Source organism: Salminus brasiliensis, chromosome 4 (assembly GCF_030463535.1).
Source record: "Salminus brasiliensis chromosome 4, fSalBra1.hap2, whole genome shotgun sequence".
NCBI classification, from domain to species: Eukaryota; Metazoa; Chordata; class Actinopteri; order Characiformes; family Bryconidae; genus Salminus; species Salminus brasiliensis.
The window spans coordinates 4,299,111-4,325,291 of NC_132881.1; the positions used below are offsets into that span (position 1 = coordinate 4,299,111).

A 26,181-nucleotide genomic window follows, 5' to 3' on the forward strand; every position below is an offset into this window, starting at 1 on the left:
GCGCTTGTGTACCAGCCTTAAGCTCTTAATCCTCCAGACAGACTAAAGCTAAGCAGACGAGCGTGTGAGATGAGCGCACACACACTTGTGATGGTTAAAGGAAAGTATACTGTGGGTTTTAATACAGAATAAAAACCAAAATATTGGAACTTCGGCCTGGATCTATCAGTACTGTTTACTCAATGGATCGTGACACTACTGATTTCCCCTCCCCTCACTGTGATGCATTTCCTGAGCTCTAAAGGTATTCCTGCTGGCAAGTCAAGAAAATCAGATAACTGAGAGAAAGTGGTCCTTCCATGGCAAAAGGCCAAAGTATGTCTGAGTTGATAACGCTGACAATGCAGCAATCTCTGACCACCAGCAAATACGCACCTCACTTAATCTACTTATGTTTCCTCAGTGACCACATATTATTAACTATGAAAAGACAAGGAGGAAACCACTAACAGGAGAATAATCACTTACGATACGTAACAGGCTCACCGATAGGCCTCCTGCATCTCAGCACTTACTACCGGCATAATGCATCTCCACAGTTACAGACTTCACAGATGAGAAAAACAATGCTTGCGCAGTATATTCCAGGCAAAACATCTTTTAAGACATTATCAAATGTAATATTCTAATGACAAGTACTTGGAGACAGCTTAAGTAAAATTAGCCTGCTCGCTTTATCTGTGCCCAGAAGACATACTGGAATTGTTCTGGCATATTTTCCAGCCCCTGAAGTTCCTCCAGACTGAACGGAAATGAAAAATCTCAGGCTTAAGATATTACCTCTGCGCAGGCAAAATGTTTATCTTAATTGAAATCGCAAAAACACTTCACAAATGTCCTGACGGACAAATTCAAAATAGCTGAACTGTACTCTGTCGGAGGAGAGTCATTTATAAATTTCCCCTCTTCGGTTCTTTCTTTTTCTGAAAAACATAGCATGCATGAAAGACAACAGAATAACACTGTGTTTACACTGCCCCGGTGAGGCAACGGACATGAACGCACTGGCCCTCTTCAGGTGGCCGTGGCATGTGGGTATAAACATCGGTGCTCCCGGCACCCCTTCCTGTCTAGCTAAGCCCATTTTTAATTCAGGTTTAAAACTGACTGAGGAAGAGGCAATTAGCGCTCGTGTTCAGCATCGTCTAATTCTTCGGATATTTACATCCGACCAGACGTTTTCCCGCTTGGATTCTGAATTTTGGAGGGACTGTTGTTGAATATAAATACGTGGACAGTTAATCTGAGCCCTTGTATTTGGGCAGGAAGGGGTTAAAGGGGCAGGGAAGCCTGAAATAGGCAGCTTTTCCTCCATGTTTCAGCAGAATGTACATTGGATACAATACTGTGGACACAATATTGGGGATCACGCAAACACCAGCAAGCTTCTGATTGGATAGACGATGGATAGGCCAGAATCATTTGCATGAAGCTCGACACGCCAGACCCATCATGTACCGTGCGGCTGCATCTGACATAACACTTCCTACTGAAAACAAAAGGGATAAACTGCAATGCATTTACGCTCCGGAGCAGTGTAAAGCAGCGTAAATCTGTACACACACACACACACACACACACACACACACACACACACACACACACACACACACACACAACAAAATACCTGTTGAGCCAATGGACCATGTGATGTTGAGACTGAAGCTGTGTGATGCATTGATAAACATCTCCAGGTTCTTACTGGACTGTTAAAATAAATAAAACAGTTGACATAATAAGAAGCATTGTTAAACAATCAGCATGGTGTTAATTATTATAATTATTATTATTATAATAGCACGCTTTTTAAAATAGTACAGGTATGGACTATTCCCTTTATCAATCTGAGCACCTAGATGTTTAGTATTTACCAATTTGTATTTACATTTTGTATTTGATTAATTGAACCCATGCATTTTCTTTTTCAGTGTGAGTGTGCTTAATATGGGGCAGTGGTGGCTCAGCAGTTAGAGCGCCGGGTTATCGATAACAGGGTTGTGGGTTCGATTCCCGGGCTTGGCAAGCTGCCACTGTTGGGCCCTTGAGCAAGGCCCTTTACCCTCTCTGCTCCCCGGGCGCTGGAGTTGGCTGTCCACCGCTCTGGGTGTGTGTGTACTCACTGCCCCTAGTTCACTAGTGTGTGTGTGAGTGTGTGTTCACTACCACAGATGGGTTAAATGCGGAGGACGCATTTTGTCTGTACAGTGTACAGTACACTGTACAGTGACAAATACGAGCACCTTTACCTTTAATCTGACTGGCTGACCTAATGATTTGGCCCCAAATTACCTGCATTAAATGTTGCACAGTAAAATCCTAAATATGTATTATTCAGTACCTGTAGATACATACAGCACACTGTATATATGCATTTGGTTCACTCACTTGATCCGGAGAGGCCATGAAGTTAATTGCTGTATACTGCTGGTCATCCTCCTGCAGAAGACTGAAGGTGAAATGGTAGTCTATCAGAAGGTTATCTGGTGTGGAGAATGAAAAGAAAAGCATTTGATATTCAAGATGGGTCAAGCATGTATGTACAAGTATTAAAAGCCTCAGTATTAACTAGTCGTAGCTACAAACATCCCATATTGGAACGTAATATAATGTTTTGACCGCAGCCATTCTGTACGAGCACTGCATTAAGAAAAATGAACAGTGACATTTTGACATTTCACATCTGAAACGGCATCTGAAGGTCACTGGCTAATTCCATTCCTGAGACAGTGGCTGAATAAAGCTTGTAGGTGGAGAAAACAGGACTGATTCTATTCTCCATCAGGCCGAGACTCATGCTAGCGCCGCTGACCTTTTACCGGCGAGTGCATTGCCTTGCCCTTGACACATCTGCATGCCCATCTGAAAATAACTAGCTGATATAGGCTCATTCTCTCACAGCGTGTAGGGCTTTTCTTACCACTCTTACCATACCATAACCAACATCTGAAACTGCATTATTTTGACCAATGCTAAAATACTCCAATATAAGAGCAAATATTGATTAATCAAAGTATCTTTCACACGAGACTTCACACGGGTATGTTGCCATACGCAAAAAAACAATCTTTTTAATGAATACTTTTCACCCAGAGATTAATGGCAGACAGCGGTTTATTCAGTTTTGTGTTCAAACCCAGACAACTAGATAAATATTCTGTAATAACTGTAATTACACATTAATTATTATATATTATATAATAAAGTAAATAGTAGTGACACTGTTACAGATGGATTATAGTGGTATAGCTTGTGCACACATAAGAATCCTTTCATTATACAAGTGTAACAGGAAAATCTGCCGTTTATATAAATACAATTACTCTCATCTTTTTATATTACATTAGCGAGTGTGCTGTTACAGTTACTGAGATATACTGGTGTAATTACAGGACCCCAAACTGAAGCTGATACGTGCATATTTACACAAGTATTTAGACTGTTATTGGATAGTTGATAATGTGTAATTACATAGTCATTAGAGGCACTGCACATAAACTACTTTTACTCAGATTTTATGAGTAAGATGTTGTTTTTGTTATATAAAACGTTTTCTTCTTAACGCAATGTAACAATTACAGTACTGTAACACATCACAATATTAAATCGTAAGCCCTAAATTGCGATATGTAGTAAATCGTCAGGTTCTTGTCAACACTCTGCAAAAAAAAATGTTAAAGCAATGATGTTTACTCTAGTTTAAATCCCCTGCAAAATGTTCTCCGCTTACGGGGCCATGAAGTAGTCGATATATGAATAATAGTACATGCCAACATCCAACTACGTGCTACTGGAAAATCCCTGCAAATTTGATGTGCTGCATTTTAAAGACCTGTGAAAATACTGCAAAAAATACACAAAATCTGATTTGGTCTGATGGTGGTGTCTAGTTCGAGTACATTTTCGGGTTGAAAGTGGGACGTGATTACAAATACAAATTACAATATCTGAAACACAAGCTGTGTTTTACAGTGTCCTGGTCTAATGTGTTTGTAACTTTAACATTAGTAAAAATAAAAGCTAATCAGATAAGCTATAAACTAACATTCTAATTAAAGTACATTTCTATAATCCAATGCAATATAATGCTTTCAATAATTATATACATAATACTACTACTACTACTGCTGCTACTACTGCTGCTGCTGCTACTACTACTGCTACTACTACTGCTGATACTACTACTGCTGATACTACTACTGCTGCTGATACTACTGCTGCTGATACTACTACTGCTGATACTACTACTACTACTACTACTACTGCTACTACTACTGCTGATACTACTGCTGCTGATACTACTACTACTACTGTTACTAATACTACACTTTATACTACCACTGCTACTAATACTACCACTGCTGCTGATACTACTACTGCTGCTACTACTGTTGCTACTAATACTACACTTCATACTACTACTGCTACTAATACTACTACTGCTGCTACTACTAATACTACTGCTGCTAATACTACTGTTACTACTACTGCTGATACTACTACTACTTTTACTACTACTACACTTTATACTACTACTGCTACTACTACTACTGATTCTATGTATAATAATTCAATACAACACAACAGTGTATAGTTACAGAGCTTGCTGTATGAAGCACGTATGCATCAACATTGGTATTTTACCCACTAAACAAACTCTAACTAAAATGAAGCATCACCATTCACAGGGGAAATGTACATGCAACAAAACGTACAGGCTTCAGAAACTCTACTACGAGACACTGTCGTTTTAATGAGCGCTAGTGTCTTCACATGTGTGAACGAAACCGATATGGCCATGACTGTGCAGGGCGAGAGCCTCTTGCCACGTTCCACGGGAGCTGTAAGCGACTCTGTTTGAGCAGTGCATGAAAAGAGCAGGCGAGACGAAAGGAAATCGTGTCTGACAAATACTGTAACTGCATTTTGTTCACCAGCCATGCAGAGTTAGCGGCATTAGCCGAGATCAGATCAAAGGCACCATCTCTCCCGCGCTATTTTTCCCCCTCTCGCTGTCTCTCTTTTTCTTGTTCTCGCCTCAAGCTGACAGCGCTGCTTTGTTTATCCCAAAAGGGTCTTCAGTAAACTTCAGAGAGTTTTTATTCACATCCCATGAAAAGGACACACAAGTGGAGGAAAATCCAAAGGGGGGCTCAGACGGCTTTTCCATTCCAGGGTGTTAAGTACAGTTGTTTGCAGCTTGAGTATATACTGAGAGGTATTTCAGAGCCCACACTTTCAGCCCCTGCTGGGATCACAGTAAAAATGCGAGCATATGAGCGGATGGTCATGAATGTAGAAGTGCTGGTTCCACCAGAACACAGAGGTCAGGAGATACAAGGGCTAATTGCAGACTTTCTTCAGATACAGATACCTGATACAGACGTTTTCAATGATGTGAATGTAGCCAAATGGACCATTACATTACATTTACACTGAAGGATTTAGGCAGATGCTGAAAAGTGCTTCACTGTTTACTCAGAAAATACCCGTAGCTAGTTTGTATCAGCCAAGATCCAAAATATATATCTTAGATACAACTAAATACAGGAGTCAGTATGGAGACCACAGTACTCTACATACTCTACACTCTGCCTGTACTCTCGGAAGAGGAGGGTCTTTAGTCTGCGTTTGAAGACAGCGAGCGACTCCCAGGAGACACCCAGGGGAAGTTTGTTCCACCGTTTCGGTGCCAGGATGAACTGATTCATTCAATTCAATTTAGACGCCGTTACCGCATGAACTTTTAATATTGACAAAAGTGCACGTGATTACTAAAGCATAGATTTCTGGTCATTAGGCTACAAGATAAAGCACAACCCAAAGCACATTTATCAAATCTAATATAGAAAACTCAACACTAAACAACCTTTTATTTCCTTTTCACCTGTCAACTCCATGATCAATTATATTTAAGTTAATTTATGAAGCAAACAGCCTAATTAAATCTAAACGTCTGAGAAACTCTTATATTGCAAATCCTCCAGCCTGCAGCGAGCTTGCAGAACAAATGTCATTTCCAAAGTTTATAGGTCTGAAATGAAACAAGAGCATGGAGTCATCCCGGGCAAAACGGAATCGGGGGATTTTATTTAATGTCTGTAACCACAAACTTTATTATCTCCAATTTAGCCCACTTTCGTCTTTGTAATGAGAATGGAATAGATGTGAAAATGGGCACTTGCCTCCTTGGAGCCTGAAAACCCCCACAGAGCTGAAGTAATAGATTGTTGTAAAATACATATTTTCTCGCATGGCCCATTGACTTTTTATTTTTTATTTTTTTTTAGCTAAGACATAAAACATTACATTATTTTTGGCTTCTATATTTCCTGTCTTCTTCTAAGACAGACAACAAATTGTGGAAAACATGATGGAATAAACATGTGGAATACCAACCGTTCATATGGACATATGAACCACAAATCCCAGTATAATCAACGAAAGCAACACTATGTGTCCACCTGCTACATCGCCTTGCAGCGTTCAAGTCATTTCAATGGAGAGAGCAGCTGCATGATGGGTTGCGGTAAGAGCAGCCTCACTGTACGGTGAAAAAGTTCAGGAGATTTTAACTCGAATTTGTGTATTTGTGAGCATCTAGCCAATCAGGGAAAAGTGGGTTGGTACTGAAATTTTTAATGAGGAAATGGGCAAAGCTATGTGACATAGTGACTGGTCCCGTTTAACAGCAATTCTGTAGCCAACATCATGATATTTAGTTATCTGGACGGGGTGTCGGCCTGCCTGTCTTTCCGTGTCTTTCATAATGCAGGCGGGGTTCAGAGTTCTTGATTAGGTCTTGATGAGAAGCCTAAGGGGGTCTGATGGTGGCTGGTCAGATGACAAACACACTCTGTCTCTCATTACTGTGTGTGTGTGTGTTGATGCTGATGCAGAGTGAGCAGCTTTGTTAAGAACTGCTCATTAACTTCACTGGACTTCCACTAGAGATGTTTCATAACTGTCAGCATTTATTGCCTCATCTTATTATATCTATTGGCTAAATGAGAGAGCAGCCAATGTTCCGATGTTCCTCCAACAGAGCCTGGCTTAAGGCTCTCTTTTCATGCCAGACAACCACAAATGATTACAGCACTAGTGGAGTCCAGTATCGTTGTATGATAGCAACCTGTATACACAGTAAGTCTGGGAGGATTAGTGGAAGGAAAAGCAAGTTTCCAAAACAGAACAAATCACATGAGATGAGATTTTGCAAATTATCCTGGCTCAGCTCAGCTTAGCCCACTGCTGAAGTCTTCAAAAGCTTTACATATTTAAACAGTCAAAGGCAACTAAAAAAGCTTACACGATGCCCATTACTTAACTAGACAGGCTACGAATTAAATATACAAATTTAAACGCTTAAATTATATGAAAACTATCGCTTGGCTAGAGGGGTTGAAAGCCCCCCAGCATCTGGAATGATGGAAGGTGCTCCATCCAGTACTTTTGAGATAAGTTGAGGTGTTGATCATCCAACATCCTGACCTCACTGACGCTCTTGTCGCTGAACGCAATCGAATCTCGCAGCAATGCTCCTGAACCCTACAAGACCTCTCCAAAGTCCTTGGTCCATCCTATATCCCAAACGATTTTCAAAGGAGTGGCAGGCATGGCCACTGCTAAAGTTTGCTTGGGTCACAACCCAGGATTAGCCTCTTGGGAAAAGTAGCAAGATTTTGATCTATAATATCCTGGTATTTGCTGGGTGCCCATGATGCTTTAACAGGAGTCCTAGGGCCTAGCCATTGCACCAGAGACCCTTTAAGGATTAGGATCTCTTCTGCATGACCTTCACTTTTTAATGCATCTCTTTTAGTGGATAAAATATGTCTACTCTGACCATGGAACTGCAAGCGATGTCCATTTATTTGGGTTTGTTGGAACAGGGGAAACATCTAATAATATTTTGGAGTCTTTATAATGCTTAAAGTGTCTGTCTAATGAGTATTTTCAGATATGAAGCTCTGTATTTATGAGCATTGAACTTACTTACCATGATAAAAGCAGACTAAAACGGCTTGGCATGTTTAGCAATTAAGAGAAAAAGAGGTGTAAGAGACGACCACTTAGCAGTTTCTACAGAACATGTCTGAGGTTCTTGAGTTATTTGGTTGCTTTGGCCTTGCCATGCTTGCTGGAAGTAAATCTTGCTTGATTCATAAGAATATGAACACAAGTTTGGTGTTCATCAAACTACCTACCTACGTACCTACCTACCTACCTACCAACCAACCAACCAAGCTGTACTGTTACATCAAAATACATTATAACGGTACCTCATAACATCACCAGGAGAAACCACATAAAGTCTATGTGAAATTCTTGACGTAATGTCATGCAAATATGCAATGATTCAGGCTTGCAATTGTCCCTATGCTCGTTGCTTGCTCAGATAGAAGCTGCAATATCTCATTAGCTACAGCCTTACAGCCGTATAGCTTCAGGCACTAGACTAGTCTCGGTCAGCTGTGCTTAAAAGCCGGTAAGACAGAAATGAAAAAATGTGCCAAGATCATGTTCATAGGTATTTTAGGGCTGTCAATCATCGTGACGTGCTGTATCAAGCTGGTAAACACCAAAGACGGACCTTCCTGAGAACAAACAATACTACTGCTGCACCGCTACCGTTGCCGAGCAAGTACTACCTGTTGCAGTTGTAGTGAAGACACTAATTCAGTCATAATGCTTTCCAATGGTTTGTTGCATTGTCATCATCATTAGCTTTATTGTGTTTGATGGCCCTAGCATTTAGCCTCGTCACCACTGACATTAGTGTGCTAGCGGCTGGTTAAATTAGCCTGTAATGAGGCTTGAGTATAAACATCAATCCCGTCAGTGGGGAAATGTCACTGGTGTACCCTCAGGGCGCCAGGCTAGCTTCATTCAGTCAGACGCAGATCACTTCCCTTAATTGGCTGCATTAGTGAGTGTATCTGTCCAGCACACTGAAGACTGTCTGGCTGGATCACAGAGCTTTGAGGAGAGTGAAGTTTGACTGGTGATGGGCACTGCAGTGACAGGCTGGGAAGAGGCCTGGTGCTCTGGGAAGGCTGCAGAGAACAATGCTGCTACAGGTTCTAAATGCAAGGACCAGATTTGACCATTTTCAGGCCTTCTGATCTGACCTTGACTGAAACACTCATAATAACTTCAACGTGAATGGACGTTTATGTTTACACACCATATACAAATTAGAATAAGTACATTTAAATAAGAAAAGTTAACACCTAATTGATACTTAATTTTTTCAAACTTTGACACTTTGGCCTCATATTGGATATTTTTATTTTGCTAAAACGTTTTCCTGTACAAAGACCAAGTTTAGTTTTTATACTTGTTAGGACCTACTAATCCCAAATACAGACCAAGCAAATGTCTGTGTCTCAAGAGGTTAAACATGTTACATACGTCAGCCCCATCTTCGCCCCCCATTTTCCCATGTCCAATCTGCTGATTCGTCTATGTGTCTCCTGGAAAACACATCTATCATCAATGCCCCGAGTTTGCTTTTCTTCAGTATAACTTCAGGCTGGCCACGCTCGATTTGAGGGTAAGACAATGCTGAGTTCTACAATGGCAGCGTTGACAGGTTTCATTAGTGCTCCTGTGTTCAGAGCGAACTGTATATAACATTATGTGGCACTCCTGCACAATGTACTGCATTACAGTATACACACATCACTGTGTTATGGACCAGTGGTGGCCTGGTGGTTAGAGCCCCGGGGTGCTAATCACAGGGTTGTTGGTTTGATGCAGCCATTGTTGCACCTTAAGGCAACAATGTGCAAGGCACTTCAGTCCTAAGCTGGAATATGTGAAAAGAACAATTTCTTTGTACTGAATAATATTATATATTTATGAGGTTTATTATATAATTATACAGTAATTTTTTGGTTTGTATTCCTCTAAACCTCTGCTCTAAACAGTGTCAGTATATATTTAAGTCACATTCTGCTTAAATTCTCAACTATTTTACTATTTACTATATTCCTATTTTTAACAAAGCATTTTTATTTGAACAACAATTTGCTCCATTATCCTAATTACACAAAACACAGTAGGGTGTTGGTTTGCCAAAATGTATGACACACTGGCTGGGTCTAAATCAACACATATGCTAAATAAACTTACAATCACTACTAAAATTTAAATGTCAAATTCACATTAAAAGAGAAAGATGGCTTTACAGTAAAATCTCCAACTAAATATTTGGTCAACACATTGCTAAATTTGCCTTATTTAATATGACATATGCAGCTTCTTCTATAGAGCTGAAAAATATTCAGCTTATTCTTTTCAAATTTATGTGATACCGGCAACTATATAATATAATATAATAAAATATAAAATTTTATTAAATCACATACAATCGAAAGCTTTCACAGCATATTTGAACAAAAGGTAAACTGAGAAAGAATAAATCTATCAAATTAAATTGTAAATGATGAGGACTGGTGGACACAAACAGAAACTTTGCCAAGATATACTGAACAGTGAATTTTGTGTTTATAACACATTTCATTAAACTAAAATCTACCTGGTATAACCTAATATAAAAAGCAGTACATGCAATTAGGGCTGAGGATTATTTTAATAACATAATTTAATAACAATATCTCGACTTTGATACTGTTTCCTGAATAATAATGTTTTCAAAACCTTTTTATTTTTTTATTACAAACTGTTTAAACCAGAAATCCAAGTCAGGTGCTAAAAGTGGGTAGATTCACTGACTCCAATGGTAGACTGTAGATGAGTCAAGAAGATGAATGCAACTCAGGCTAGGACTTTTTGTGTACTGACATTTGGTTTTAAATTAGTTAGCACTGGTTCTTACTGATTCCCCACTACATTCATGATCTACTATATTAAAAATAAAGCACTTTGTGGTTAAACCACAAAAAAAGTGGCCACCTGTTTGCCAGATATTATTTGAGTGGTAAATCATTCTCAAGAACTTTTAACAGCATACAGACAAAAGCTGATGCCACCTTCAGAGCAAAAGGCTACTGAACCCCACATTACCAGGTTACCAGGTTTCCAGCACTGGTTCCACTTACACTGCGTGAGTATGATCAAGCATGAATATGACTGACAGCTACTTTTATTAGGGGCAAAGCCCAGTCAGTGTTTCTAAGTTAAAAATGAAAAGCTTTGACATGTATCATTAAAGATGATTGTGTTGGTCTCATATCTTCATGCAGGAGCTCACAGATCAAGCAGGGAGTGTTCTACAACACCACCTGGTGTGGGACCTAACAATCAGTCATGGGGGTAACGTAATAAGAGGGTATAGAGTAAGTGGAGTCACTAAGCTTGGGTTATTATGGGTAACCCAAGCTTACCCTTTTAACGCAGAAAGGCTTAATACAAACTAAGGTTGTAGGACTTCTGGACAAACTGGTGGGGCTATTCTTTGGTAACAGAGGTTTGTAATAACACTTTGGGCCTGCCGGCACAACACAGGCTGTTTGAGAGGTTGTAAAATAAGTAAAATATGCTGAACTTCAATGTATGTAATTTGTAGAGTCCAGATACACGAACACTAATAAACAGAAGGCTTTAGAAACCTTCCTGTAGCCTACACTAATCAGCTGGTGTTGGTCACTGCACGTTATTTGAGTTGCATAAGCTTTACTCTGAAATCAGTGGGTTTACAGTGAATCCTTCAGTAAGGAGCTAACCGCATGTTCCTGTGGCCTGTCAATCTGGTAGCTTGGTATAGCTGGTATATCTGGTCTGTTTACTCGAGTGAGGACGGTAAGATTACAGTGCAATTGCTCCACAGAGAGCCTGTTAAAAACAATCAGCCTGTACCCGTCACTAAAGCAGAAACTTAGCGTTAGCCATATGTCCCATTACATCAGTGCTTTCCACCATCCTGTGCATCAGAGACGCCCGTGTGTGAAAAGGCAGTGACGGCAGTAAAAGAAGAAAGATTTGGTTTGGTTTGTGTTGTCTCAATGTAACGCTTCATCGAGCAGCAAATCTTAACAGCCGGAAGCATCACATATTTCCAATACAGGGGAAATGCCCCACAGTGGTGAAGACTTTATATTTCACATGTTGATGGCAGATACTGAGGGAATCTGTTATTTTATTTTCCTTATTGCTGTATTAGAATTTTTATTTTATTTTCCTTTTTTTTTTGTATTCTCCCCTTTTTGTTGGTTTCTTAGTTTTATTTATTTTCTTCTCCTTATTGATGTTTTCTTATTTTTATTTTTTTATATTATTTTTTGTTATTTTTTTTATTTTTGATTGTTTTCTTTTTGTCTTGTTTTCCTTTTCTTTTTTTCTTTCTTATTGTTGTTTTCCAAATTTTTCATCTCCCCCCTTGTTGTTTTACACAATCTAAATTTACATTGCTGAGGTCACCATATGGTCTCAGGGTCAGTTGCCTGCTACTCACAATAGGCAGTGTGTATATATAATAACAGAGCTGTATTAGAATTTTTATTTTATTTTCCTTAATTTTTATTTTATTCTCCTTTCTGTTGCTTTCTTATTTTTATTTATTTTCTTCTCCTTATTGATGTTTTCTTATTTTTATTTTATTTTCCTTATTTTAAATTTCCTTATTGTTGCTTTCTTTTTATTTTATTTTCCTTAGTTTTATTTTTAAATTTTCTTATTGTTGGTTTTTTTTTTCTTACTTTTTGTTTACCGATTCCCCCCCCCCCCCCCCCCCTTGTTTTATACAATCTAAATTTCCATTGCTGAGGTCACCATATGGTCTCAGGGTCAGTTGTCTGCTACTCACAATAGACATATATAATAACAGAGGTGTTGGGGGTCCTGAAGGTTCTCAGAGGGATATCAGGGAACACCTTGCCTCTGATGTTCAATCTAAACCTTAAACACCCTGCTCACCTATGACCCCACAGTACATACATATTTGTAAAACACTGTATGCATTAGAACCAAGAAGATCTCAGAAGACTTCAGTAGACTTTGCTAGAAGAGTCAGAAGAGTCTTGTAGCAAAGAATACACTACATCATCCTCCTGTACAATCTTCTCATTCTCCTTACTCTTTACCTTTTTGCCAGGGAAAAATACTACAATACAAAAACAAAGAACATATGGGTGAAGTGGTTCATGTTGGTTTGTCAACTGTGCCTCCTATTTTATTTCTTTTTTTACTTCTCACTCAATCACGTCTACATCAATCTCACTGAATAAAGCAGAGATTTTTTTTTTATTCAATAAGAATTTAAAAACGTTTATTACCACGTTTCCATATATAGAGATATTTTATCAATGTGAAAACATGCAAAGAGCATGCAAACTAAAAAACTATTCAAACCTGTTGATGTAGACTGCACACTGAATGTAAATGTAAATCACTGAATAACTTTAGATATTTCATCTCTTCCGAGAGTACTTGGGTGAACAGTAGAGTACTATGGTCTCCATACTGGTTTGTGTTTAGTAGTCTCTAAGCTTAGAGGGAGGTATCTTTGAATTTTTAGTCTATTCAAACTAGCTGAGGTTATTCTTGAGTAAACAGTGAAGCGCTTTGGTAAGTTGCTCTGGATAAGACCATCTGCTAAATGCTGTAAATGTAAACATAAATGTCATCTGTAATTCTGAAAGTACACTTGACCCAGCAGCACCTGTTCATTTAGCTCCCATTCCCAAAACCCACGCTTCATCTCCCTTTATTCTCCATTATTTTACTCTATTTTACTCTTATTTAACTTTTTGCCTGTAATTACACTAACTACTCTTGCTTTCTTGTATTTCTAAAAGTGCGATCTGGTGTCAGCCAAAGAAGGATGGGTTTTCCTTCAGAGCCTTGGTTCCTCTACAGGTTTCTTCCTCTTGCTCTATGGGCATTCTGTCTCGTCACTGTTGGCTCTGGCAAATCAAAAGCAGCTCAAATTTACTGGTTCTAGATTGTAAAATGAACTCCCATCATAAGTCCCACTTTCAGCAATTATTTATTTATTTATTTTTACCTCAAATCTGCCCTGAATGACTTTCTTTGCATCTCAACAACTGGATTCTCCAATCCTGCGACTGCTGTCTATTTCTGAAAGCTACTTTACAATTTGGACAGTCCCTTTTTTATGTTCTGAGTCACCACAGTTAAAAATAAGCCTCTCGTCTTTCAGATAACACATGTTTGGGTTACCTGCTAATATCTCGGTAATGACCCATCGATAACAAAAGGGTACAAATATACGGGTGCCTGTTTGACCGAGTAAAACACGCCGCAGATAAGAGGTGAATGGATACGCTATTGATGCCTCTGCCGCCATTAAACAAATAAAGGGGCTGTCTGGATACATCAGGCTTATCTGGAAGTGCTGTAATCAAAATGGATCGCGTGCAGCCCAAGAGCTTACTCTCTCAAGAGCGATGATAGCAACAGAGGACTCGACATGTCAACCATGTCTTGTTTCAGCAGGAGCAGGAGCCGACCCTGGCCTCTTTTTCCTTAGGCTTTGCAAGTCAGGACTCAGGTCTAGAGCGATGGATATGCAAAGGTATGCTCTGTATCTAAGAACCAGCTCAGGACATCCTCCTGTAGACTTCATCTGAAGGCATTTAACATATAACAGCACTTGTCACCTCCTTTAGAGTTGCGGTGGGTCTGTTTTGTGTGCATGTAATTTCCTGTGTGCCGTGTCATTTCCTATAGTGGAGTAAGGAGGTTATTTCCACTCTGTCTTTGTCAGTCACTGAAGTAAAACCGAGCTGGACGCGTACAAAGAGAGGGAGCAACAAGGCTGCCATCTAGTGCCTTACATTCTAATTAAGGACGTGTTTTTATGTGAAGGAAAGAAAGAGAGTGACCGGGCTTGACCAAGTGAACTTCCTGAGCCAAGGAATGAGGATATAAGCAAGCTAGTCTGTGATTTTTAAGTTTTAAGGTAAAATACGTGAGCATCAGAACTAAATCCAGTCTGTGCTCTGCAAACGGGACAGAATTAATAAATCAAGTGGCCTGTCATTCATCCAAACAGGACGCATAGCCATCCATTAGCCTTACAGCTAGATATGACACATTAGTATTAATTGGTTTGGGTATCGGACCAACATTCGCCAATATGATCCAAAGAATTTCCTTAAACTTGTTCTTGAAAAAAGTCCTATAACAAAAAGTCAAGAACTGTTCACTGCTCAGGTCTTATACAGAGGAAACCCACTGCCCTCAAAACCTTAACAAATCCCAAACAAGAAAACATTGGCTGGATGTCTGAATCTTTGTGAAAACTGTGCAAACAAGAAGACATTTCTTCGCCAGAACGGTTATTAAATGATTATCAATGACTCCAACTCAAAGCTGAAGTGATGTTGTTAGCTGAAGAGTTTGTAGCCAGTCAACTGGGTTAGCTTTTAGACTAGCACTTGCATGCTTTGTCAGCTTGATCCACTAGCTTCCCTGGGCAAATACCGAGCACTGCTTTACTTTACCCACTAGCATTATTTTTTTTAGTCCTTTTTAGGCCTTACTTCCATAGTATCCCATAGTATGGTCTCACCTAGGGCATTGTCCAGTAGTTGATGTGGTACCCTATGTGGTTGATTGGGTGTTACTAGTGTATTTGTATCAGACCAATCTGAAAATGGTGTAGATTTCTTATATATGGTAAAAAATAATAATAACAGCATTAAAAGGGGTGGAATCCATTCTATAAGATTCTCATTGACATACACATTTTAAGGGCACGTATGATGGGCCCCTTGCCTGGACAAGCCTTATAATTTCCTGACAAAAACAGACTAGTAAACCTGTACAACTAATCTGATAAGGATCCTTTCTACATGTGTGTCAGTTTACCGTAAGCTATGACCCTTCAGTTACAGGTTCAGCAGTGTTGGATCGTGCCCCACCTGTTCACCCAGACACACACATACATATGGTGACTCTTAGAGGTCACGGTTATCAATAACAAAGGCATGATCTAATTCTGGTGAGGCATGATGGTTCCAGCTACCAGAACACTGGCTTCTAACTGCTAACTGGCTTCAATGCAAAGAACTACATTAGTCAACTAATAGGACAATGTTGAGGAACAGGGGTTTCATACGGGCGAAGAGAAAAGTTTCATTGGTTAAAGCTAGCGCTACTCCATCTGTGGCAAAAGTGGACAGAAGCGAAAAGCCATAAGTCTTAGTGAGAAAGTGATGGAGTTTATCATACTGAATCATCAGCCAATCTGACTGTGGTTGAGGATACTGGCTTTCAGCAAGTGATAAGGCACCTAGAGTCTCATTACACATTGCTGAGCAGGAGATATTTATCAATGCTAGAAGTTTAACACTCGGAAAATTGCGTGCTTTTATATTAATGCATCACTTTGCATGACATTTATTTCCATATGCATGTTTGTAAGCACATGACAAATTAATTTTTTTTACAACTTAAATGTTTAGCCATTGTTTTAAGAAAATTAAAGATTACGTGATTTTTACGAAATTAAAATTAAATGATTTTGTCATTTTATTGTCATTAAAACTAAATTCCCACAATCTGCCGGCATGTGATTGACTATATAACTGTGTCAACTGAATAATACAGAAAAACAAAAGCAGTAACTCTGGGCATCTAAGGGGTTGAGAAGTCTGGGAACTAATGAATGCCCAGGGGACTGCCCACATATGGTAGATAAATGTTTCCAGGTGCCACAGCCCTACTGTTGATGTAGCTCATGTATTTGCTCCACAAGTAGATGCCGACCCTTTTGGTAGTAGAGGTGGACTTTTGTGTGACTGGCTTAACAGCCTGTCCATGTGTTTGCATGTAGCAGGTGTGAGAGGAAGTACTTACAGTAGCATGTTCCTCTGAGAGGGTTGCCAAGGTAACGGTTCATGGAGTCACAACTGCAACGGACAACAAAATAAGGAAAATTCAGCTTAAACTTTATATACATATAGTCCAGCATATTCAATCAGTTGCATGTCCAATCCAGAGCATATTATTTGATTTTACATACACAGAATTATAGCCAACCCCAGAAACAACCGTGATTGGTGCAGAGAGAGGAAAAAGAGGCCTGACTTAAATGTCTGTGCAGGTTGCAGGACTGAATCAAATCAGATATGCCTTTAATCAGACTCGACAGCTATCAGTTAGACCCTGTTTACACCGGGTCACTTCACTTCGCAAGATTTTAGTAGTCAAATGCGTCTCTGATTAGCCATCAGATTAGAAATCAGACTGCTGAGTGGGACGAAACATGCATATTTTGCACAAGAATTATTACTGGTTTGGGTTGTACTGGGAGGGGGTTGGTTGTGGAATGTGTCTTGGAGAGATGGAGGTGTTTGGAAGTGTCTCAGATTGCCTCTTGAAGTGGTTGGATATGGCTTGGCCTCAAGATGCATGTCTTGCAAGTGACCAGGTGTAAACAGAGTCTTATATATTAAGCAAAGTACCTTACCCAGAGATTTCCACAATGGTATGCATAGATAACATATCAATTTTATTTATTAAAAGTATTTATATTGTGACCATTTAATTAAATACGTCATTCTTAAAAAAAACAATTAAAATAGTAAACTGTTAACGAAGGTTTTCAGTGACCTGGCTAATTCCTGAAGGTGTGGTGAGCTTTCACTCTGTCACAGCAGTGATCTAAAGGTGTGACCCTGAGCAAGGCTACGAATGCAAACATACAAGATAAAAAAAATACATAGATTTGTGGACTTGTGCAAAAACTGATGATGACAGACCGCACCAGGTGAGGTCTATGGTATAAGTTCCCACCTCCAACAGCCCACGTGGGTGGAGGGTGATCTATGTGTTTGACCTCTATTGATCACACATAGTTCAGCTGGTGTGTGTACATAGTATTGGCTATAGATATTAGTTCATATATCTATATGAATAACTGGTTTAATTAATTTGATCATACATTTTAAAGCTATTTATTTTTATAACTGACAACACCACACATTTCCCATCGACGTTATTAGTTCTAAATGTTCCACAATGGACCAAACCCAACAAGCCCACCACCCAACAGGTGTTGACATTTTGAGTGCATGTGTGGCTTGCTCCTAAACAGTCCTGAAAAGGGGTTTTACAGTGGAGCACTGCAGGAGCTGGAGGTAGCATCACCTCTGTGGGGGAGTATGAAGCGATTGCACTGGACGTGTTCATTGGTGATCTCGTATTCAGGGCCTGAGGAGGGTGATGTTTCCGTTCTGAAGTTTTGCAGTCCTATTCGTCCTGACAGAGCTAACAGAAAACACCTTCAGCGAAAAAAGCAAAGGCACAAAATACTGACCAAAACCTGATCCAGTGTGCAAACGCTGGACAACATGTAAAGTGAAAGAGGCAAGGCGAGCACTACTTGTATTTGCATAAGCCCACTACTGTTACTGAGTTCCAATCTATACTGTATATGTGCTCGTAAGTCGATAAGCAGGGATTTTATTATGCTTTGAATTTGAATAAAAACTTGAATGGATTTTGTAATTGCATTACTGGAATGCTAAAGGCTTAAATGGCCAACGATCTGTAGAAAGCATATATTTTGACTACTCTATAAAAGCACTTTCGCCCTGTCCACTTAGAAAAGTTTTTACCTAGGATTACTCTAAAAACTATGCTTTTAATGCTAATATTGACATTCAAACACTGAAATACTGAAGAGCAATTTCATCCGATGATCTGGGATAAAACATACATGTGGGAGGAGGCAGAGTCAGAAAAGGGTCAGAGAGAGAAGCAAGCATGCAGTAGCTCATCTGGATCAGTTTAGGCATAAGGAACATCACTGCCATGTAAACTGCAGACCTCCAATCCTCATGTGGCCTTCAGACTAGCTCAAGAGCAGAGCGTGGAGAGCTTTAGGGAATGGGTTTCCCTGACTGAGCAGCTGCATCCAAGCCCTACGTCACCAAGCGCAATGCACTGTTGAATGCAGTGGAGTAAAGCACGCCGGTTGAGCATCACGCTTCTCCGTCTGGCAATCCAATGGACAAGTCTGGGTTTGGCGGTTGCCAGGAAAACAGTACTTGTCTGACTGCACTATAAAGTTTGGTGGAGGGGGGATCATGGTGTGGGGCTGTTTCTCAGGACTTGGGTTCGGCCCCTTAGTTCCAGTGAAAGGAACTCTTAATGCTCCAGCATACCACAAGATTTTGGTCAATTTCATGCTCCCAACTTTGCGGGAACAGTTTGGGGACGGCCTCTTCCTGTTCCAACTTGACTGCGCTCCAGTCTACAAAGCAAGGTCCATAAGGACATGGATGAGCGAGTTTGGTGTAGAAGAACTTGACTCGAGTCCTGACCTCAACCCGACAGAAGACCTTTGGGATGAATTAGAGCGGAGACTGCGAGCCAAGCCTTCTTGTCTGACCTCACAAACGTGCTTCTGGGAGAACGGTCAAAAATAATCATAAACACTCATAAACCTTGTGGAAAGCCTTCCCAGAAGAGTTGAAGCTGTTATAGCTGCAAAGGGTGGCCCAACATCCTATTAAACCCTATGGATAAAGAATTGGATGTCACTCAAGTTCATATGCGTGCAAAGCCAGTAGAGGGAATACTTTTGGCAATATGGCTGGAGTATAATAGGAGTAGTTACACTGGGTAGGGCCTTATTTTGTTTGGGCATGAGTTCCACAAGAAACATTCCTCTGAGATTCTGGTTCATGTTGGCCTGACTGCATCACGCGATTCCTGCGGATTCTTCAGGCGTACGTTCATGCTGTGAATCTCCGGTGCTAGCACATGCCTTAGGTGTTCTTTTGGATTCAGAGGCGGTGACTGAGAGGGCCGCTGAAGTGGCTGTCTCTGCCCTTAGAGCAGCCGTTCGGTGTGATAATGAGAGGCAGAGATCAGATGGGGCAGATTGCAGGTAAAGTATTGAGAGAGGCGCACCATGAGAAAAGGAAAACCGAGCGAGGGGGGAATGGATGGGAGGGTGAGAGGTGGAGAAAGAAAAGGGGAGAGAGCGAGATGCAGAAAGGCAGAGAGAGAGAGACAGGTGCTGCCCTTAGGTCATGTGCCAGCTTCTGCCGCTCTCTTAGCTGCTGTAAAAGAGAGAGAGAGTAGAAACAGGTGAAAGGAGGGAAAGTGAGGTGAAAGGCGAGCTGCTGAAGTTCACATTCGCACAACTCTCTCTCTCTCTTTTATATAGTAGACACACACACACACACACACACACACACACACACACACAGAGAAGATAATCTTCCTGGGCAAATAAACAGATTTAGTCTCGTTATGCCACTATTTAAATACAAGTACAAGTTTATTTTACCAGTTAAATAAACACTATTCTAGTCAAAGCACGCTAAAATGATTAAAAAACTGTAGTAGTGTTAACCCTCTGGAGTCTACGATCGCGCTGAAGCATCAAACTCAATGTTTACAGTTTACATAACATCCTTTCCACTGCATCTCATCTGCCAGACTGTATGTGACTCACAACTGCCCACCTGGAACCCACCTAGTCCATGTTCCACCCATGTGAGCTCCTCATGAGCATGCTGGCTGGGAGGTGAATAACACTCACTATCTGGTTACAGAGGGTGGATGAAGGTGCTGAAGTAGGAAACAGGTCACACATAAGAATCTGAGACACTCGGACAAGAACCAAGATGTACTGACGACTGGGTCAGAACATCTCCAAAACATCAGGCAGGTCTTGTGGAGTGTTCTTGGTATGCAGTGGACAGTCCATACCGAAAGTGCTCCAAGGAAAGACAACCTGTAAACCCGCGGCAGGGTGATGGGCACTGAAGACTCACTGACGAACTCCATGGAGGGCCCACCAACCTCACGACTTACAGGACTTATAGCATCTGCTGCTCACGACTTGGTGCCAGATACCACAGGACACCTTCAGAGGTTATATGGAGCCCATGCCTTGATGGGTCAGTGCTATTTCGATGGCACAAGGTGGGGCCTACACAATATTAGGAAGGTGATTTTAATTATTTTAGGGGATAATAATTGTCTCCCTTTTTATGCCTTTTAGTTTGCTATCTTATATGCACGCACTCTCTAATGCTGCACCGGCAAATTAACATTCAGTTACTATTAAATTAGCATTCTCCTCCTAACACCGAAACAACGAGATGGATTCATTTAAAACCAAAACAAGCATCAACTTTGAGAGCGCAGTTTAAAACGGCATTTAATAAAAGTGCTCTCCGCTTCGCTCCTCATAAACACAGCGGGCGCTGATGGAAACTCCAAGTATATTCTCCTCAGAGAAACACCGTTTCAGTTAGCGCTCACAATAAAGGCCGTCGGAACCGAACTGAACAGTTAGCTCATCAGCCTGCTGGGAGGCAGGTCTCTAAGAGCAGCGAGGGGGCTTTATCTCTTTACTTTGCCCCTTTCATACATCTCTCCAACTACAAAAACAACAGTTTATCATTGTTCTCTCCTAAACGCAGGGACATCTGTCACTGCTGCTGTCACACTGCCCCCAAACACACACACACACACACATACACATATATACATACATAAATACAAACACACAAGCATTGAAGGCTCTTCACCATGGAGATGGCAATTTCACCAGCCCAGCTCAGTGCAGATCTCCCCTGACTACCACTTAATGCCCGCATTCTCCACCATCAGAAACACATCCACCTCAACCCAAACAGGGTAACCACAAATCTACAAGCACATTAAAAGGGCACACTCTCCTCCACTAGGCTTGTGTGGTGTAACCGTATTGGTGCTGAAAAATTGTTGACGGTATCTGAAAACGATGACGTGTCTGATCTGCTAAATCTAGTACATAATCAAATAAGCACATTCCCCTATGTGGGTGCTCAATGATTGGTGATGTCACGCTCTGAAAACAGGTGTGGGGGGAGACACTGAAAGAGCACTGAAAGACAGAGCAAGCAAACCTGGATGAGCCAGTGATCTAAATGTGTGTGAAAGCAGTGGATAACCATTCACTCGACTCACTCGTGCTCTCAGACATGAGGCTATATCCTCTTGAGCATCAGTTAGCTGGAACACGGTCTGTGCTGTGATGTTTAGCCTTCTAGCTAGCTTATCTAAGCCTATATCGCCGACTACGAGTCCAAACACAGAAGAACCGTTCTCTCATTTCATCTTTCTGTTACTCCCAACACCAGTCGCTCCACTTTGAGAGTTCTCGATCGTTTACACTCAGCAGTTAGTCAACAGCAGCTGCACTGGGCTGTGTGCTACTTAGTCGAGCTAGTTAAGCAAGCTTAGCAAATGCTCAGATCCCAAACCACGGAGAAAAAACTTCAGTTTTCCAGCAGCGGCTCAAGCATTTCTTCACTTGTAATGGTCAGATTGATTGACAGTTTTAACATTTATTAAATAACATATTATTATATTATTATTAATAATAATAATAGTGTTCACTTTGTCACCCCACCCTTCCCCCGGTAATACTGTACCCCATGTAATTACTTTGAGAAAGGTATAAATATCTAAAGAAATTTGGATACCACCTACCAGCCACCCACAAAAACACAGAAATGCATGTACAGAAAAAAAAATCATGTGTTTGGTATTTATTCGATTTTCAGACAATCCTCACATCGCACAACCTTTTGCTGGAAGACTTTAATATCTAAGCGACGGCCTGTAATTATCAGAACTAATACCACTGATCTCTAATGACCTCATCTTGACCTGTTGCTTTGACTGCACTGAAGGCTGAAGACATCTTTACACACACTTGGCATGAGGTCAAAATTAAAGCCAAGGGGGCTTCCGAGTGGCCCTACTATCTAAATGCCAACAGGCGATCGTGAATTTAGACCCTGATGATCTGACAAGCATTCCAGGGTTGGAGGTCCATGAGGATATAACTGGCCTAGCTCACTTTGGGTAGGAAGGATGGTCATTTCTCTCCTCCAGTAACTGTTAGCTGATGTAACAGAACTGGCGGTCCCTCTCCTAAACAGGTTGTCCATTAAAAGAAGATTCTAGAAGTTTATTACAGGAAGAATCGGTTATTGCTTAGTGCAAAAAATATGACTTATTATATTAACATTACTAAATACACTGGCCAAAACACTGGAAACAAACACACACACACACGCACACACACACACATACATGCACTAGTTTGTGGTGCTTGTTATACTGTCCCTGAACATAATGGTGTCTTTATGGCAGCTCTGTGGAAGTGAACACCTGTTGAAGCTGAAGAGAGAGAGACAGAGAGAGAGAGAGAGCTTCACTGTACAGCAGTAAAAAATCTGTTCAGAATCAAGAACAGCAAATAATGCTCCATTACATGCGGCGTATTTTCAATGACACTTCACAAATACACTCTGCTTCAGGGAACACAATGTCACACATCAGCAGCTCCAAATACCAAACAGAAAAAAAGAAAAAGAGTAATCATCGACGGAGAGATTAAAGCATTGCCCTTTCTCACGTCTCGTCATACGCCTCAGATTTCTAGAGAAGAAGAAACTTGGTTGGATAAAATCGATAAATGAAAGTCAGAAGGAGCACATTCAGTCTGCCAGCGGCTGACAAACACTGTCATCATCACGTGTAAAAAAGAATCTGACCTTCTGCCCTCATGTGGTCCTCATGTGATGCAATGACCAACAGTAACGACACAAAGCCACTATCTTAGTAGCTCTTGAATGAATGCGGCAGAAGCCTCTCTGGGTTAAATTAGGGGCTGAAATGTGTCAGGTCAGATGGACTGTCAGGAAGGTAATGAGGAAAAAAAAAGCTGGAGGCTTTCAGTGTGACTTTAAGTAATGATTAGTTTGAAGCTACTCCACTAATGTCAGCGGTTTGAACGGTTCCTGGACACAAAAGTAGCACAACGGCCTAAACTGCCCAATTAAGAGCAAATTAGCCTAAATGTCGTGGGCAAAAAAAATCTCGCTAGTTCGGACCATGCCATCAGCATACAGTGATTTTGGAGGAGACTGCAGAGAGGGGAGAGAACCCTGAGAGCTTGGAGCTGGATAGAGATAACACAGTTTAAAAGGGAGGTGACTGGGTGGTGGAGGGTTGCGAATACTTGTCACGGGGGAAGAGATGGGAACAGGATCCACAGCGAAAACTTTATCCAACAGAAATTAGAGTAAAAATCCCCTCTGTAAAGCTCTGGACTCCACAGCAGCCTCTGCCGGCCACTCTGCACTTCACTGGAGGCTAATCTAAATTCTGAAAACACAAAATTGCATTTAAAAACAGTGAATGGCACTATATGTCCAAATGTATGTGGACACCTCTTCGTGTCTAGACCCTGTAGTGACGTAGCGCCAGTTGAATAGGACTTTATGCTCCTATGTCGAATCTACTCGCCCAGCATCTCTCGAGAAATGCAACTAACTACACATCACGGTTAAACACGGACCTCAAGAACTGTGACTGGTCCGCTTGGTAGGATCACATTTCCAATTTCGCCACCATTTTTAACTCAAAACTGAACTGGTTCAATACTCATACGGACGCCCACGAAGCCCCTCCAACGTCTTCTCCAGGTTATGTGTGGCAGAATTTTCAGTAAAGCAACGTAAAGTTATCAAAGCGTTCAGCTTCAACTCCAAGCTTCAGCTTCAATTTCAGCCGCCATCATTTGTAGTACACCAAGGACATCAACACAGCGGCACAGCCATCCCATCGCCAACTAGCCTCGTCACAGAAGTCTCACTGACAGTGGCTTGCATGTGGTCTAACAATTTATAGATTTTATTTTGTTGAATGAGAAAACAAGACTACAGAAAGAATACACAGATAGAAGAAGTCACATATCACAAAAAGGGAGGAGGGGGGTTTTGTGAATATTTGTCATTAATGCGGTAAAGATGGTGAGATGGGAAGGCTTTCAGCATGTTCACAGTTAAACCAGTACAAACTAATTCAGCCAGGTGATTTTCATTCCGCCAGTGGACTGGCCACAGTTCTTATTTCCTGAAAACAAACCAAACGAAAACAGAAGTGTCTACTCCTGTGAGCAGGCAGCGTGTACCGCCAGCCGCCAGCAGGGGGCCTGGCCAGCAAAGTAGGAAAGCTGGTGGGGTTGGAGCAAAGAACTCCAAGCCCCAGAATTCCCAGCGGTAATCAACGCTGACCAGGCCCACCTGTGTGGCACGGTATAAATACATCCAGCCAAACACACTTCCCCGTCGCACCTTTGTAGAGGGGCGAACGGTAACAGTGGGTTTATGGTGTGAACAGAAAAGAGAAAAGAGAAAAGAGAAAAGAGAACAGCTGTGAACATAAAAGAGAACAGCGAACAGCTGTGAACAGAAAAGAGAAAAGAGAACAGCGAACAGCTGTGAACAGAAAAGAGAAAAGAGAAGTTTAAGTTGTGAACAGAAAAGAAAAAAGTGAACAGTTGTGAACAGAAAAGAGAAAAGTTTAAGTTGGTAACCGTGAAAAGAGAAAAGCAAAAAGAGAAAAGCATTTGAGTTGTTGTCTTTAGTTTGAGTTAACACCACACCGTAACAACTCCAAGCTGACGTAACACATACATTTGATATGTAACTCCGTGATTCAATTATATCATTATGCTAGTCGACATCTACACTGACGTTTTGCTGTAAAGCTCCCAATCTGCCTGTTTACAATGCTTTACAAGAGTAAAGTTTTAGAGTAGTCTAATCTACGCTAAATGTATCTTCTCTGTTTTCCAAAAGCATGTGGAAGCGCTTTGATGAAAATTAAACTGCAGGCCCACCACGTCAGCCGTGCACTTTGAAGTAACAACATGCTATTTCCACACAGAAACAAACAAACACGGTGTTTCTGGGAGATGTTTTGTTTATCGTAGAGTTACGGTATTTAGTGCAGATTGTGTGTGCTGGGTCTTGTTTATGTAACACTGGAGAATCTGGGCAGCCTCTTTTTTATTTTTTTTTTTACCATGAAGGAAACAAAGAGAGAGAGAGAGAGAACTAAGAATTGCATGATGGTGATCTCAGAAAGCTTTCTAAAGTCCTGGGGAGCTCATTACTACTTGCCACGTAATCAGCGCCAATGGCAGCGCACTGCACTGTGCAGCAGATATACACACACAGCACTACAGGCCTGTCTTTATAGGACAACAACTACTCTCTTAAGGGTATTAGAAGGGTATTAGAAGTCCACTGCAGCCAGCTAAACACACACATTCCCTTTCCACTCACTCTCTCGGTCATACACACACACACACTGGGTATAGTGTCAGCCCCAACAGTACAGTTTGAGTCACTCATAGCCTGCCACTAAGGGTGCGGGCTAGCTGAC

At 40.9% G+C, this 26,181-nt stretch overlaps 1 protein-coding gene across 3 annotated transcripts in view; it reads right to left on the bottom strand.

Moving 5' to 3' along the window:
* The window catches only part of atrnl1a (attractin-like 1a), a 286,426-nt gene that overhangs the window by 149,351 nt on the left and 110,894 nt on the right, over positions 1-26,181 (bottom strand). For all 3 annotated transcript variants that reach the window (XM_072677372.1, XM_072677371.1, XM_072677373.1), the window contains exons 21-23: positions 16,786-16,838; positions 2,386-2,480; positions 1,628-1,706 (exon numbers count right to left, since the gene is read on the bottom strand). In XM_072677372.1, the coding sequence (XP_072533473.1) occupies positions 1,628-1,706; positions 2,386-2,480; positions 16,786-16,838 (227 nt within the window). The remainder of the gene's footprint in view (positions 1-1,627; positions 1,707-2,385; positions 2,481-16,785; positions 16,839-26,181) is intronic.